Source organism: Podarcis tiliguerta, assembly GCF_965153285.1.
Source record: "Podarcis tiliguerta genome assembly, chromosome: 14".
Lineage (NCBI taxonomy): Eukaryota > Metazoa > Chordata > Lepidosauria > Squamata > Lacertidae > Podarcis > Podarcis tiliguerta.
In genome coordinates, this window is record NC_139547.1 from 32,059,908 (window position 1) to 32,074,550 (window position 14,643).

A 14,643-nucleotide genomic window follows, 5' to 3' on the forward strand; every position below is an offset into this window, starting at 1 on the left:
CAAAAGTGAGAGGATCCATGGATGTGAATCTTACCTTTTATAAAGAAAAGGCTACCCTGCAGCCACACGACTGCCATAGGTTTCTTCATACGCATCTCTCTCTGTTCTCCATGCAGGGAAGCGAGAGGGGCAAGGGTCATGGACATATCCCAGCCAGGATAAGGCCTACAAGATAAGGCCACCAGTGTGTGGTGTGGCCTAAGAAGGAGTGTGGGTTGGAGAGGGTGCCAAGGGCCAGGCAGAGAGGTCTGGAGGGCTGCATTCAGACCCCAGAACCTGAGGCTCTCCTGACCTGTCACAGAAAGACCAGCGCCAGCCTCTTACATCACCCATCCTCTGGCTTTTCAGAAACCTTTCCAAAACACTGCTCTCACCTGAGTCACTGAAGAAGCTCAGTCAGATGCTCACGCATTGTTAATTTATTCTTAAGTGAACGTGCTTAAGCAAGCAGCCTAAACCCTAAAGTTCCCATCATAATCTTATTAAGCACATCTTAAAGGGGGATATCCTGCAAAACACAACCTCAAATGTCATTTCCCCCACCACCACTGCATTTAAGGCCCAGGGATCCTGCCCCGGGTCTGTTTATCACAGTACTAGGCCCCATCTGCATTATACATTTAAAGCAGTATCAAAGCATTTTAAACAGCCATGTCTTCCCCCAAAGAATCATGGGAAGTGTACTTTGTTAAAGTGGCTGAAAGGTGTTAGGAAACGCCTATTTTTTTTAAAAAAATTAAGTTTTTACATAAAGTTTAAGGTATATAAAACAAACAGAACAATAACAACAACAAAGTGTGGGACAATCAAATTGAAAAGTCTGGGTGCTGTAGCTAATGGAGGAGAATAGGGGTCTCCCAACAACCACAAACTGCACTTCCCAGGATTCCTTGGGAGAAGACATGGCTGTCTCAAGTGGTATGATACTGCTTTGTGGTGCAGATGAGGCCCTGGTGGAAACAGCAAGCCTCAAAGCACTTGTTCATGAGTTACCCTTCCAAATTTCTCTTGGACCCCATGTAGGTAAGCAGTTCGTGGACATGCCCCCTTGAGAGAACAGGTGGGACCACTTATCCTATGTTAGACCTGGAGCCCGTTACTCGACGGCCGGCTTAATCAAATGGCCATTGAAGGTGATGTAGATGTCTGACTCCTCGCTGTAGATGCCATTCTCCCTCTCCCGCTTGAACATCCGCACCCAAACCTCATCTCCTTCGTGGAGGTCGAGCATGAGGCTCTGGCTCTGCATAATGCTTCGCTCACTGGGCTGCGAGTAGAGAATGGCCACCTCGTTGTCGTTCTTCATGATGTGCAGGTAGGTTTCCTTGTAGTTCCAGGTGTGGACATTGAGGTTGAAGAAGTAGATCCCCGGCACATAGCAGAAGAACTTCCCTGTGAACATGTTGAAGTGTTTATAGAGGTTGACAAACTCTGTGTCGAAAGTGACGTGCTGGTAGTAGTCAGAACTGTGGAGGGGTTTCCGCCGGCCCACAGAAAAGGCCACGTAATGTTGCTTGCAGGAGTTGCCTGGTAGCCCAATGTGGCCCTTTTGCCCTTTCTGGCCGCTATGACCACGAAGGCCTCGTTCACCCGCTTTGCCTTCAGGGCCAGAAATTCCTCGCTCTCCCATTTCACCTTTTTCACCTGAGGGCACAAGGAGAGGGCAGGTTGTGAAAGTGCTTATCTGCCATGTAGTTGTGGGCTGGAGGGTATGGGTATCTGGCCAGGACAAAAGTTTGACTGCATTCCTGAATTGCAGGGTGTTGAACTAAATGACCATTTGCATCCCTTCCAACTCTATGATTCTATGGAGGCCAGGCAAGAACATAAGAAGAGCCTGCTGGATCAGGCCAATGGCCCATCTAGTCCAACTTCCTGTTCTCAGAGTGGCCAACCAGATGCCTGTGGGAAACCCACAAGCAGAGCCTGAGCACAAGATCACGTTCCCCTCCTGCACTTCTCAGCTTAGCCAAAGGAGGCAGAGTATAGCCATCATAGATAGGAGTCACTGATAACCTTCACCTCCATGAATTTGTCTAATCCTTTTTTAAAGCCATCCCAGATGGTGGCCACCACTGCCTCCTGCAGGAGTGAGTTCCATAGTTTAACTATGCGCTGAGTGAAGAAGTACCTTCTGAATCTTTTAATATCCCGGAGCCAGTTTGCAAAGCTAGAATTCAGTTTTGGCACATGTGAAGTAAGAGGCGATGCCAATAACGAATGGATTTTGAACAAGTGGTATGAAACATATTTATAGTTTATTTGAAGGACCGCCTTTACCTGTATACATGCCCTCATGCTGATATTTGCTTCTGGAGTCCTTCTGGGTGCCCACTGCTGAGATGGCGCAAGTTGGCATGCACATACAGTAGATCTCTGCAGGCCTCGTAGCTGAGCTCTGCATATATCCCTCTTCAATGCTATCTTTTACTGAGATTGGAATCAGCCTGAGTGCTACAGAAAAGCTCCTTAAAATATTCTGGATCCAAGCCAGCGTTACTACTATATCTTGATAATTTCTCTTGCTCTTGGCTGTGTATCGCTTTGTGATGGCAAAGCCCTAAAAAGCAACTTAAGGAAAATACTTTCAAGTAAATACATAAACGTTGTTCAGCTGGGAGACCGAATTAAGGGATGAAGGTAAAGGTAGCTAAGTCCATCACCAGATTAGTCAGCACCGAATTGTTTGTAGCTGAATGTGTGAATTTGTTCCACTGAAAAAAGGGTACATTTAAAATGATGTTGAGTGCTTTTTCTTTCCAACTGGTCATTATGAGAACTCTGTAACTAAGAAAGAGAGCCTGGGTTTGCTTTCTCCGCCTCCTCCCTCCAAAGCCTTTTTCCTTTTGTGCTGTGTCTTTTCAGTTATAAGACGGAGGGTAAGGACCGTCTTATCATTGACATTCATAAGCCTTTGGTGGAGAGATGGAGGTGTTGAAAAGCAGGTTTTTTTAAAAAAAGTATGTTGCAAATCAATAAATAATTAATATCCATGGTTTCTGAATGCTATTCACACACGCTAGCTTCATCGCTGGATGCTGCAGACATTGAGTGATAAATGTGCCCACGTGAAGCAACTCTTGCAGGGAAGAAGGACTAACCTTGGACGGCTGCTTACCTTTCAAGATTGTGATGTTGATAGTGGGCTGGATCCTGGGCATGGCATAGACGGAGTCGCTGGTCATCCGAGTGTAGCGGGAAGCGGTGATGGAGCTGGGCTGCTCAGCCGGACCGCAGCATCGCACACATGATGAAACCCTCCGGGCCTCTCTCTTTGGGAAGGCCTTTTCACCCAGTGGTCTTGTGGCATGCAGAGAAGAAGCCAGGAGCAGGAGAAGGGGCACCCTCATCTTGGACTAGCCAAATGAGAAGGAAGAAATGTTTTCCAGGGAGAGGGAAGGGACTTGGGGCCACCTAACTTACCCTTGCATTGCAGGCGTCTTGCTGAATCAGGGACCCCACCACCATCATCATCATCATCATCATCAACAACAACAACAACTGGTGTGGTGGTTTCTTTCTGGCTGTCGTGAATTTATGGCTAATTTTCTTTTTTTTTATGTTGTTCCCCTCTGGCAGCCTTTTTATATCTCCTTGTCTGCTGCTTAAAAACCGCAGGTTTATTTTGGTTGCCCCTTTCTGAAGCTTTTCCAACTCAACAAAAAACTGTTTCTTTAATTTAGTGCTTTTTTCTTAAAAAAAAAAAAAATTGTTTAGGGGTACTCTCTTTTTGACTCAATAAAATCACCATTTTTTAGTTCAAATTGGGGGGAAATAAACACAGTCAATGGACAAAAGTACAAAGATTCACAAAATGTTTAGGGGTATGCGTACCCCTGCATACCCCCAGAAAAAAAGCACTGCTTTAACTTATTTTCTTCCACAACGCGACTGATCCTTTTTCAGCTTAGGACTTTTTGGAAAAAAGGTTTTCTGACACCTTTGCTTCGCATGCAGCTGAAGAAGATCGGTAGGAAAAGAGAACATGCATCAAATCTATTATTAACTATTTTGCCAGATAAACATCCATCCCACAGTCTCATTTATCTGCTGTAGCTACCTGTATATAAAATGATGGATGAGTGCAGTGGGCCTGCGGTGTCTTAACATGGCAAAAACCGATCAAAGCCCTATTTGCTCACCATGACAGGTGCTTCAACGATGTGGGGTAGTAAAAAGAGTGATGGGGGAAAGGAAGCATCCTGGGGTCTGAGACACATATTTTGGCTTTATTAGGTTGTTGTGGAAATTAAAGACGCCTTCTATTAGTCCCGAAGTCACTGTGTTTAGTTTCCCCCACTTCCTCCTTAAGAGCAAAGATTTGAAGGATCACCTGCTAAGCAGTCATGGGGCATTAGCAGGAATACGCTAGACACCTGTAGTCAAAGATTTGGCTTGTGAGTTCAAATCATTATGTGGAATTATGTGCATAGGCTGCTCCATGAGGCCAAATAGGGACACTGCCCCACCAGTCTCAGTCTGTCCTCAACCAAGCCCCCATCTGCCTGTTTTCTTACCCTTTTTGGGAGGGCCAATTGATGTTTGATATTGTTTCTTTCCTTGAGAAAGCAGACCTTGCATCTGCTGAGGTTTAATTTTTGAGCTTCTGGAGCTCAAGGACATCACACCATGCTCACACCGTACCAGATCAAACATTACTTAGTACAGATAATATCTCAGCTTACTGTGCTTCTCAGTGTCCCCGTTATATGCAGATACAGATCCTTCAGAGGTGAAGTGATCGTCATTTTTACTTGCCATGAACTCACCCAGTTTAAGCTCGTCGTTTTCCCCTGTGGCATTACTAACGATCCAAAAGCTTGGCTGTCCTTGCGGTTTTATGAGAGGGTGTCCTAGAGAAACTGAGAAAACATCATCAGTTCATATTGGGAGCCTGTTAAGTCCCCCATTCAAATTTCACCTCCAGTAGAAAAAGAAGAAGAGTTTGGATTTGATATCCCGGTTTATCACTACCCGAAGGAGTCTCAAAGCGGCTAACATTCTCCTTTCCCTTCCTCCCCCACAACAAACACTCTGTGAGGTGAGTGGGGCTGAGAGACTTCAGAGAAGTGTGACTGGCCCAGGGTCACCCAGCAGCTGCATGTGGAGGAGCAGAGACGTGATCCCGGTTCCCCAGATTACGAGACTACTGCTCTTAAGCACTACACCACACTGGCTCTCAGGACATCTTTCCATTATGAGTTTTCTCACCTCCATCTCTTTTCATTGGTCTGCTACTTTCAGGGGTGGGGAAACTCAGAGTGCAATGGCATCACATCCATGAGCTCAGTGGTATTATTATTATTATTATTATTATTATTATTATTATTATTATTAAAATTAAAATTTGTATACTGCCCTTCATCCACAGATCTCAGGGTGGTTCACAACAGAAAAATATAATACAAAAGCACAACATACATGGAAAAAACAAGAGCAAAAAACTCAAACCCATAATATTGAGAAAGAGCGAGGGTCTGACTAGGTATAAGGCAGCTTCCTATGGCAAAAACTGGGGCACCTTTAGGCCTGATCCAGCAAATGAATCCTAAGGTCTCTCTCCCCTTGGCACAAGAAAGAGTCAAAGAAAGGCTTGGAGAGGGAGTTAAAGAGCTAAGCTGATGGCTAGGGGCCATTTCCACCTTCCAAAAGGCAAGACTGAAATTACATTTCTCTGGGAGTATTCAAAGCTGATCATGTTATTGAGAAGAAATCCTTATCTTTGAAGTGGAGGAAAAAGGAACCAGACCAATTGCTGGCTCGAAGATTATGGGAGCTTTTTCATTGCAAAGTCAGGAAACACAGCGGGGTTGTTCTAAAATCGATAGCGGTGTTAATTTGAAACTGGCAAGCACTTGTTTTTTGTCGTGGTGACTCCTGTTCTTAGGAACAAAGTAATCCACTTTTTGCCAAGTCAGGCCATTGGTCCAACTTGCTCAGGATTTCCTACACTGACTGGCAGCAGCTCTCCAGGGTTTCTGGCGAGGGAATACACTTCAACAGTCCCAATTTTCCCAGGAAAGCTCCAGAATGTCTAAAGCCATCATGGCTTCTGTTTTGACCCCAAGGGTGCCCAATTTCTCCCGGCCAGTGGATGGGGGCAGCAGTGGCATTGGGAAGGAGATATGAGGACTCCTCCCTTTCCCCCGAACATGGTGCCCTTCCAGGACCTTCTGAACTACAACGCCCATCAGCCACCCAGGTTACCTTGCTGTGGTATGGGAGATCTGAAGGTTCTTCCTTAGGACTGATGGAGAAGAAGTGACATCACCGCCACCCCTCTGGAGGAACCAGAGCTGTCTCCTTCACTCCGTCTTCCTCTTGGCTTCAGAGCTTCCCATGGACTGGGTTCGCTGTCCTCTGTGCGTTTGGGCAGGCAGCAGGGGCTGGCGTTGTTTCTCTAGCACCGTGTTGTTGGAGCCTCGAAAAGGAATCGAGATTTCGGCAAGGAAGCTTTGACTTCAGAAAAGAAGTGCGGCTACAACAATGGTCAAAGTGTTTACAGTGTTTTCTGCTGCTTCTAGGAACATCCTGCTGATATAAGACCCTCTGCCGCCAAATGTTTTGGAGACATTTTGATAGTGTTAGTAGCCAAAACAAGTGGTGGTTCAAGGATTTTGGGAGAGAGAGAGAGAGAGAGATACACTGTGTTTTTCTGTTTATAAGACTAGGTTGTTGTTTTTTTATACCAAAAAATAGGTTTAAAATTGGGGCTCATCTTATACACGGGTAGTGCTGAGGGGTGTTTTCTTATTTTGGAGTCCCCCAAAATAGGGGTGTCTTATACATGGGGGCGTCTTATAGTGTGTGTATCTCCCATGCAACTATTAAGCTCACTTTTCACCTTCCCAACTGTATTTCATGCTAAGCTAGGATCGTAATGAGGCACTAGAAATCCTCCCGAAGGGGCTGTATAAGGACAGCCTTGCATATTTAGGTATATATAGGAAGGCATGGAAAAAGAGGGTATAGAAATGGAAAAGGCACAGATTTCCTGCATTATTGTGACATACATTGTAATGTATAATTATCTTTATTTATTAGTCGCATTTTTGCACTCAGGTGTCTCAAAGTGATTTACACAATAAAAACAGAAACAGCAGTTCTACACATGCAATGAATGGCCAGGTTTTGCCTGAGGGCCAAATTAAGATGTGACATTAAGCATGCAAAATACTAATAATTAATAATAATTAGTCATCATAGTAGTATGTATTATGATTGTTTTCTTATTAATCGCCTTCCACAATGCAACTCAAGGTGATGTACAATAAAAATGATAAAAAGAACACTAAGACAACAGAAATGTGTGTGTGTTGCTCTTCTTTTCCTGCTCTTTCTCCATGGGGCTCAAGGTAGAAGACATGATTTCCTCCTCCTCATTTAATCCCCACAACACCCCTGTGAGGTAGGTTTGGCTGAGAGGCAGCAACTGGCCCAAGGTCACCCAGTGAGCTTCATGGCCGAGTAGGGATTTGAACCCTGGTCTCTCAAATCCTAGTCTGACATTCTAACACCAACCAATACACCACACTGAGATAGATAGATAGATAGATAGATAGATAGATAGATAGATAGATAGACAGACAGACAGACAGACAGACAGTTAGACAGACAGACAGGTACCAAAGGATGCCCATGGCAGAGACCCATTCATCCAGCTAGGAAAGCTTATCAGAACAGAATTAGTAGTAGTAGTAGTAGTAGTAGTAGTAGTACTCTGCCCCAGCCACTCTTCAGTTGTTTCCAGAAAGTGCAGACAGTGTGTGCCTGTTGTATCCCCACAGAACAGGGGCAGCCACACTGGAAACCCAGTTTGTGTGAGTTCACAAAGGCTCCAGGGGGGTGCAGACTCATTTGTCCACGTGAACAGACCCCCTTCATAACTATGGTTGCCAGCTGACCAGAAATCAGCCGGTGAATCTTAGCATGGCAAGAAAATGAGCATTGTCCCTTGCTAAATGTTTGTTATGCTTATCTGTTCTATTCTCTGCTGAGGCGACAGTGTGAACACCCAGAAAGGGGATATTTCTCCTTTTGAAGATAATGTAAGCTTTCTCCCTTCATCATCGGGCAAGGGATCCTGCACTGTCAACAGTCATAGCACAAGTAGATATCTTCTCCTTGGGGAAAGCTTTGCCTGTTGAATTTCTGCCTGTCGTGCAGCTGTTAATAGCACAGGAGCCCTACCAGAAGGCAGGGTGGCAAGCCTAGTGGGCTGTCGTGGGCTGTAACAGAGAGCTGAATCATCATCTCAGCACATTAATTTTTTTAAAAATTCCCGTTGAGTCAGAAGCAGAGCTCTTTCCATTACAGTTATGTTCCTGGCAAAGGGGAAACCTGGGTTTCATACCATTTCCAGCCAAAAATATTGGCTAGCAATGATCCCTCACTTTTTGTTCTTTTCCTAGTAGGGGAAAGTGGATGCAAAGTCAGATTTAATAATTTAATGCAAAGTCAGATTTGCTTTAATTTTCCTCAAATGTGTGCAAAGTTGCATATATCAGAGAACGTGAGCATAAGAATGCATACATTAGTGGAAATAGCATATTGTTACAGATGTTGGACGCTACCCCCATTCTCTACCGAGCAGAAGCAAGGTTCCAGGGGGTTCCATCTAGGCGCTCACCCAGAGGAGGCTATCATAGCTTTAAGAAATATGGTTTATTTGCCTATTTACACTTTCAGTCTGCATGGAGGGAGTCCAGATCTTACAGCACGGTCATTTCCAGCAGACCTTGTCCCCTACCATAGCTGTCAAGTGTCCCTTATTTGAAGGGACAGTCCCTTATTCCAGCGCCGTGTCCTGCTGCTGTCCCTTATTGATGGATGTCCCTTAAATTTCAAAGGAAGCAGCTCCTCTCCCTCCCTACCGGCCAGGGAGGAGGGAGGCTCCAACTGTGTTGCTTGTCAGTGTTGCTCACCCAATAAGAAGTCTAAGAACGACTGGGGGGTGGAGCTTGCATGCCTTGTGTGTGGCTAGTTAATGCAAGCTGAGGAGGTTTTTGAATGCTGGACGCCATTTTGTCGCACGTGCTGCTGCAAACTTTGCAGTGCAAAGCCAGGCCGGGGAGCCATCTTAAGTTGAGGCTGCATAGGCCTTGTGGTGCATGTGAACCTCTATCCAGTTGAACCTCTGGTTACAAAGTTGGTTGGGCAGTTTTCTCAAAGCTACCAGCATGAGTTTGACCAGACTGCAGGAGGACAGGAAGACTGGAGTGCCTGGAACAGGTGAGGCTGCAGGTCCCTTATTTTGGCTGCTGGTCCCTTATTTTCAAATCTGTAAGTTGACAGCTATGTCCCCCACAGCAGTGCAGCACTGGAGGCAAAGGCATCTCTCCCAGCTAGCCTTCAGCCTGCCCACCCAAGATGGATCTCTGTTCTCTCCCTTCTTCCCAGCACCCCTTGCTCTAATGCATCTCTTTTCCTGACACCTCAAACACACACCACATCACCATGGCAACCTTTGTCCGCCCAGGCCCAAGAATGATTTTCCGGTGGGCCATCAACATCTTTTGTCATGTTAATGCCTCTATCCCAAGTGAGGCCCTGGCTTGGAAAGGAAGCTTAGCCTGTATTTTTCCACTGGCTTCCAATCTTCCCTTCTATATTCCAAATAAGCAAAATCCTATCATTTATTAATTTCTAGAGTTTAAGCAGGGTTCCCCCCAAAAAAAATATCTATAACAATATTTTTTTTAAAAAATGCATTGTGTTTGGACAAATGTCCTGCAAAAAAATGTATCTATTAGGCACAATAAGATGCAAATTATTCCCTACAATGCAGACAACATTTAAGGAACACACACACACAAATGCAGAGAACTGAACTGGAAAAGGGAGGTTGGAAAAAATTTGGAAAAAGGAGACAGTGAGAAACTGAAATTGACAGATTCCTCCATGTCTCCCCATTGGCAAGGACAAGATACTCTGCATGTCCTCAGAGTGTTTTTCATGTTTGCTTCATGATACTCCTTCTCTTGGCCCTACAGCATAAAGCAGGCTTGCCATACATCCGGAATTTCCCAAACATATCTGGAATAATGCAGTCAGCAGCAGGGTCCTGGCAGAAATTGGCAAAATGTCCAGGAAAATCCGAACAGTGCCATTTTTGCCGAATTTCCATTTAGAAAAATAGCTCAAAAAGCTCAGCAACTTTTCCCTCTGGAGTTTCACGGCTTGGAATCAGGCAACCCTATAGCAAAAAGCCATGCATCTAGGACTAGAGGGGACAGGATATTATGACCCTCGGGTAGAAGAACTTCCTCTCCTTCTACCAGAGCGCTATACTACTCTGATATCTGCAACAACAGGTCATTGCTCCTGGCTCGGAGGGTGAGGGTGGCACCCGTGGAATCCTTGCCAACAGCAGTTTAGAAGAATTCAGCAGAGAGGCTCCCCTCCCCTCCCTGCCCAGGGCTGCTCTTTTCGTGTGACTGCATTAGCATGGCATTGATCATGAAAGTCGATATCACCACCCGGTGCAAGGGAGGCTTGCTGTGACGAGAGCCGCAGACAGACGCAACAGGAACCCGGCACCAGTCTATGCAGCTTTGATGTAATGAGGCAGGAAACCAATTCCATCAATGGTTGCTCAGCTGATCCAGACAGGCTTTCTGCTGCCTGGTAGCAGGTGGGGGAAACCTGGCAGACTTCCCCCTACCTATCTAGGGTGCAACCGTCCCAAATCCTTCTTGATCCAATCTTGTCTTTGGCAAAGTGGCTGATGGTTTAGGGATCAGCAAGAAGAGGCCCCAGGATGGAATCTGCCTTCTTCCTTCACCTCCCACCCCAATTCATGTCAGGAGTTGGGGTGGGGGAAGACATTCAGTACAGTTCACATTTAAAGGCAAGCCTGCATAATTTGCACTCTCCAAAACTAAATGTGAATTGAACTCAGCCATCCTTCAGAATTCGCACTTCTCTCAATTTTGCAGTGCAGTTCTTCAGCCAGGCAATGTGTGCAAAAATGCATATATCGGGGGAAATTGAAAAGAAAAATTGTGATATTAGGGGATTTCATTTCATGTCTTGAAAACATGCTTAACTATTCCATATAGAAAGGAAAATATCATACCAATGTAATCTTCCATGAATAAATCACCTGGATTATATGCCCATTTTTGCACCTCTGTCCAGATCAATCTAGGAAAGACATCACCACTGTCACAATTACCCCACTGACAGGTCCCAGGGATGAACAAATCTGTTCATTTCAGCTTCTCTTGGTTTCTCATTTTTCCAATCTTAAATTCAGCCCCCCCCCTTTCCACAGCAGTTTGAAAAACCTCTCGTGAAAACTCACCAGCATTTGAGTGCATATTTCTCCTAAAAATACACATTTTTTTCTATCCAGTTTTGACTAAGGCACACTTTGTTGCAGGCAACATCCCCTACTATAATGCATTTTTGTATGTTATTTTCACCAATATATACATTTTTATGCATGCTTTCCTCTAATATATGCATGGCTGTACACATTGTTTGATTGGACCACAACATCACAAAATCTGGATAAAAGTACATTTCAAAGAATTATATCTTGGTTTGCATATTGGTTCAAGAAGTATGAATTAACTAGTTTCTCATTAAATTGGGAACAGAGTCAAATTTCCCCCCCAATCCTAGTAACAGATCAATTTCTCCCCCAATCCATTGTAACACTTCAAACTCAAAAACTTGTGCAACCAAACTGGTGACCTTCTCGGTTTGCCACCCCTATGAATTCCTTGGCATAAGCTTTCATTCTGTTGCATATCACTACTTCGGGTGTCACACAACTTACCTTTGTGACTCAAAAACTCCTTTTTTCTCGGCTTCCTAGCTGCCCTTTGCTCAGCCTGGAGATCTGAGTGCTCCCTTGTTCATTCAGGGATCAGACTTGTGGTTTCTCCCGCCGTTAGAAGCTCCCTTCCTGGTATCCAAACGAAACACTGGGTAGCAAGCCAACGTCTTATGAAACTCTGTGGCCTCACATGGCCAGCGGCTCTCAGGGAGATTTTCTTGGAGCTGCTTGCACACACATCCAATACGATGTTGTGGGTTCAGCTTCTGCATCTTCAGGTTAAAAGAGGAGGCTGAAAACTTAATCAGACCAACGTCTTCTGCATCCAAATGGACAAGGGGGAGACACGTGGAATTCATTTTCCTTTGAGAACTAGAATCACTTAGAAGGCCACTTTTCCTCCCCAAAGAATTTATTAATGTGATCGACAGATGTTCTCGGCTTTGGCAAGGGAGGGAACTTTCCAACCATGCAACGTGTTTTGGAGTCTTGGATCAGCACTGAGCTGAGAATATACATTCTATGAACTTTAAGTGTAGGATTCAGGTCAGCTGTAGACTTTTGCCCCATGAAGATGTCGCTTGCTTTCTCTTGCTCTTCCTTCAGAGCTCCTCTTGAAAACCATCTATTCCATGAAACCTATAGCCTTACCTCTGTGCCTTACACAGCATGCTTCTGAATGTCTGTGGCTGGAAACCACAGAAAGGGAGAGTGCTGATGGACTCAGGTCTTTCTTGCAGATTTCCCATAGGCCTCTAACTGGCCAAGGTGCAGCAGGATGCTGGACTAGATGGGCCATTGGAATTTTCCAATAGGCTCTTCTTACGTCGTTATGTTGTAGAGCTGTGGTTCCCAACTGGTTGTCCGTGCACCCAGAGGGGTCCACATAACCCACCCATTCACCATTCACATAACAAAAACTACCATAGGGATATTAGAATTTTCAAAAGTAAAGGGGGTCCATGACTTCACTTTTGAAAAACTAGGGGCCCCGCAGTACTTATGTAATTGGGGACCACTGCTGTAGAGCATATGCTTTGAATGCAGAAGGTCCCATCTCAATCCTTAACACTTCCAGTTTAAAAACAAGGGTCTCAAGCATCAGGTTTCCTTGAGGAACATCTGCCAGTTGCATAGGATACTGGTGTAGGTCACTTCCAGTTGACGTGTTTACTGCACATTCAACCTGATTTGTCTGCAAGGAGGTTGTGTGTTGTCAAATCAGGCTATTGTTACCCTACACTGGCTAATCCATTTTGCTGTCACTTTCCTTACAGCAATAAGTTGGAGGGGAGGGGGGAGGTTCAGGAGGGTTCTTGTGCAAAAGCACCGAATATGCTTTAGCGGCACAACCTGAATTTTCTGGGAGGTGATTGAATTCCACGCACAAAATAGCAAGAACCTGAAACCAGCCCAAGATGAACCAATCAATGGTCTAAGGCATGGGTAGGCAAACTAAGGCCCAGGGGCCAGATCTGACCCAATCACCTTCTCAATCTGGTCTGCGGACGGTCCGGGAATCAGCGTGTTTTTACATGTGTAGAATGTGTCCTTTTATTTAAAATGCATCTCTGAGTTATTTGTGGGGCATAGGAATTCATTCATTCCCCGCCCCCCAAAAAATATAGTCTGGGCCCCCACAAGGTCTGAGGGAAATGGACCGGCCCTCTGCTGAAAAAGTTTGCTGACCCCTAGACTAAGGATATTAAAAAGAGCCCGCTGCATCAGACCCCAAACTCATGTGGCCTAGGATTCTGTTCTCAAAGTGGATAACCTCTGGGGAACAACAGCCCATGTATGATTCCCAGCAACTGTTATTCAGAGACTTACTGCTTCTGACTGTGGAGAGAAAGCATAGCCATCATGATTAGTAGTCATTAGTAGCCGCCTCCTGCATGAATTTGTCCAATTCTCTTTTGAAACCATCCAAGTTGGTGGCAATGACTGCTTCCTGGGGGAGTGAGTTTAACTATGTTTAACTATGCACTGCATGAATAAGTCCTTTCTTTTGTCTGTCCCGAATCTTTCAGTATTCAGCTTCATTCGATGCCCATGAGTTCCATTGTTATGAAAGAAGGAGAAGAACTTTCCTTTCTCCACTTATGTCGTGCATAATTTTTAAACACTTTTATCATTTCTCGTCTAATTTGCCCTTTCTCAATAAAAAGAAATAGATTTATATCTTCACACAAAGACTAAGAATACATTACTGCATTTGCTCACATTTATAACTTCTGCATCTTCCTCTGCTGTCCCCTCCCCTGGCAAAATTTTGTGTGAATTAATTTTTTAATGGGTAGTACAATTTATGAGTTTGCACCCATCAGGCCAAAAATCAGCAAAGTCATAACAAAGTCATGTTTTGGTATGCCAGCTCGATTCAAAATGATGCCCACCATCCAAATATCAATGAAGGTGTCCATCCCCGCCTTAGAAACCCTGGTGCCAAACCTTTGTGATATCTCCAAAGGTGGATATGCCAAAGTCATGCCAAAGTCACTTTTCAGTCTGCCATCTTGATTCAAAATGGTGATCAGCTTCCAAGCATCAACAATCACTGCTCCCTCCAGCTTGGGAACCATCATACTGAACTTGGCAATGACATCTAAAGAGGTGGCCAAACCTATGGAGAACAGACCACTTTCCAATATATATAGCAGATTAAGAACATCCAGCTCTGTTTCATACAGAGCAGCTCAAATCCCAAAAGAGAACTTGAAATGGAGAGAACACAGAGTGACTCAGAAGCACACTGAAAAGGGCAAATCTTGGGGTCTGGGTGAAACTGGATTCTTATAATGTCATATTTCAAATACAGTAATGCCATATTTCAAACAGTGAAAATCCGGACAGAAAAG

At 44.7% G+C, this 14,643-nt stretch overlaps 1 protein-coding gene across 3 annotated transcripts; it reads right to left on the reverse strand.

The window, feature by feature from the left end:
- Window positions 1–401: 401 nt before the first annotated feature.
- On the reverse strand, window positions 402–12,128 carry C1QTNF8 (C1q and TNF related 8). Of its 3 annotated transcripts, none has more exons than XM_083414281.1 (5): window positions 11,786–12,128; window positions 6,208–6,478; window positions 4,770–4,862; window positions 3,119–3,356; window positions 402–1,644 (listed from the first exon to the last, which is right to left on the reverse strand). In XM_083414281.1, the coding sequence occupies exons 3-5, from the start codon at window positions 4,800–4,802 to the stop codon at window positions 1,097–1,099; spliced, it is 819 nt and encodes a 272-aa protein (XP_083270407.1). In that variant the 5' UTR covers window positions 4,803–4,862; window positions 6,208–6,478; window positions 11,786–12,128; the 3' UTR covers window positions 402–1,096. The 3 variants fall into 3 exon arrangements, with proteins under 3 accessions (XP_083270407.1, XP_083270408.1, XP_083270409.1); XM_083414282.1 differs by having other exon boundaries at window positions 6,208–6,549; XM_083414283.1 differs by lacking the exon at window positions 6,208–6,478.
- Between the last annotated feature and the right edge of the window lie 2,515 nt (window positions 12,129–14,643).

Coding starts and splice junctions, on each gene's coding strand:
- C1QTNF8 (XM_083414283.1), bottom strand. CDS start 4,802: ATGCCACAGGGGAAAACGACGAGCTTAAACTGG. Junction 3,357..4,769: donor AAACGACGAGCTTAAACTGG/GTGAGTTCATGG, acceptor TCATTTGGCTAG/TCCAAGATGAGGGTGCCCCT. Junction 1,645..3,118: donor CAACATCACAATCTTGAAAG/GTAAGCAGCCGT, acceptor TTGTGCCCTCAG/GTGAAAAAGGTGAAATGGGA.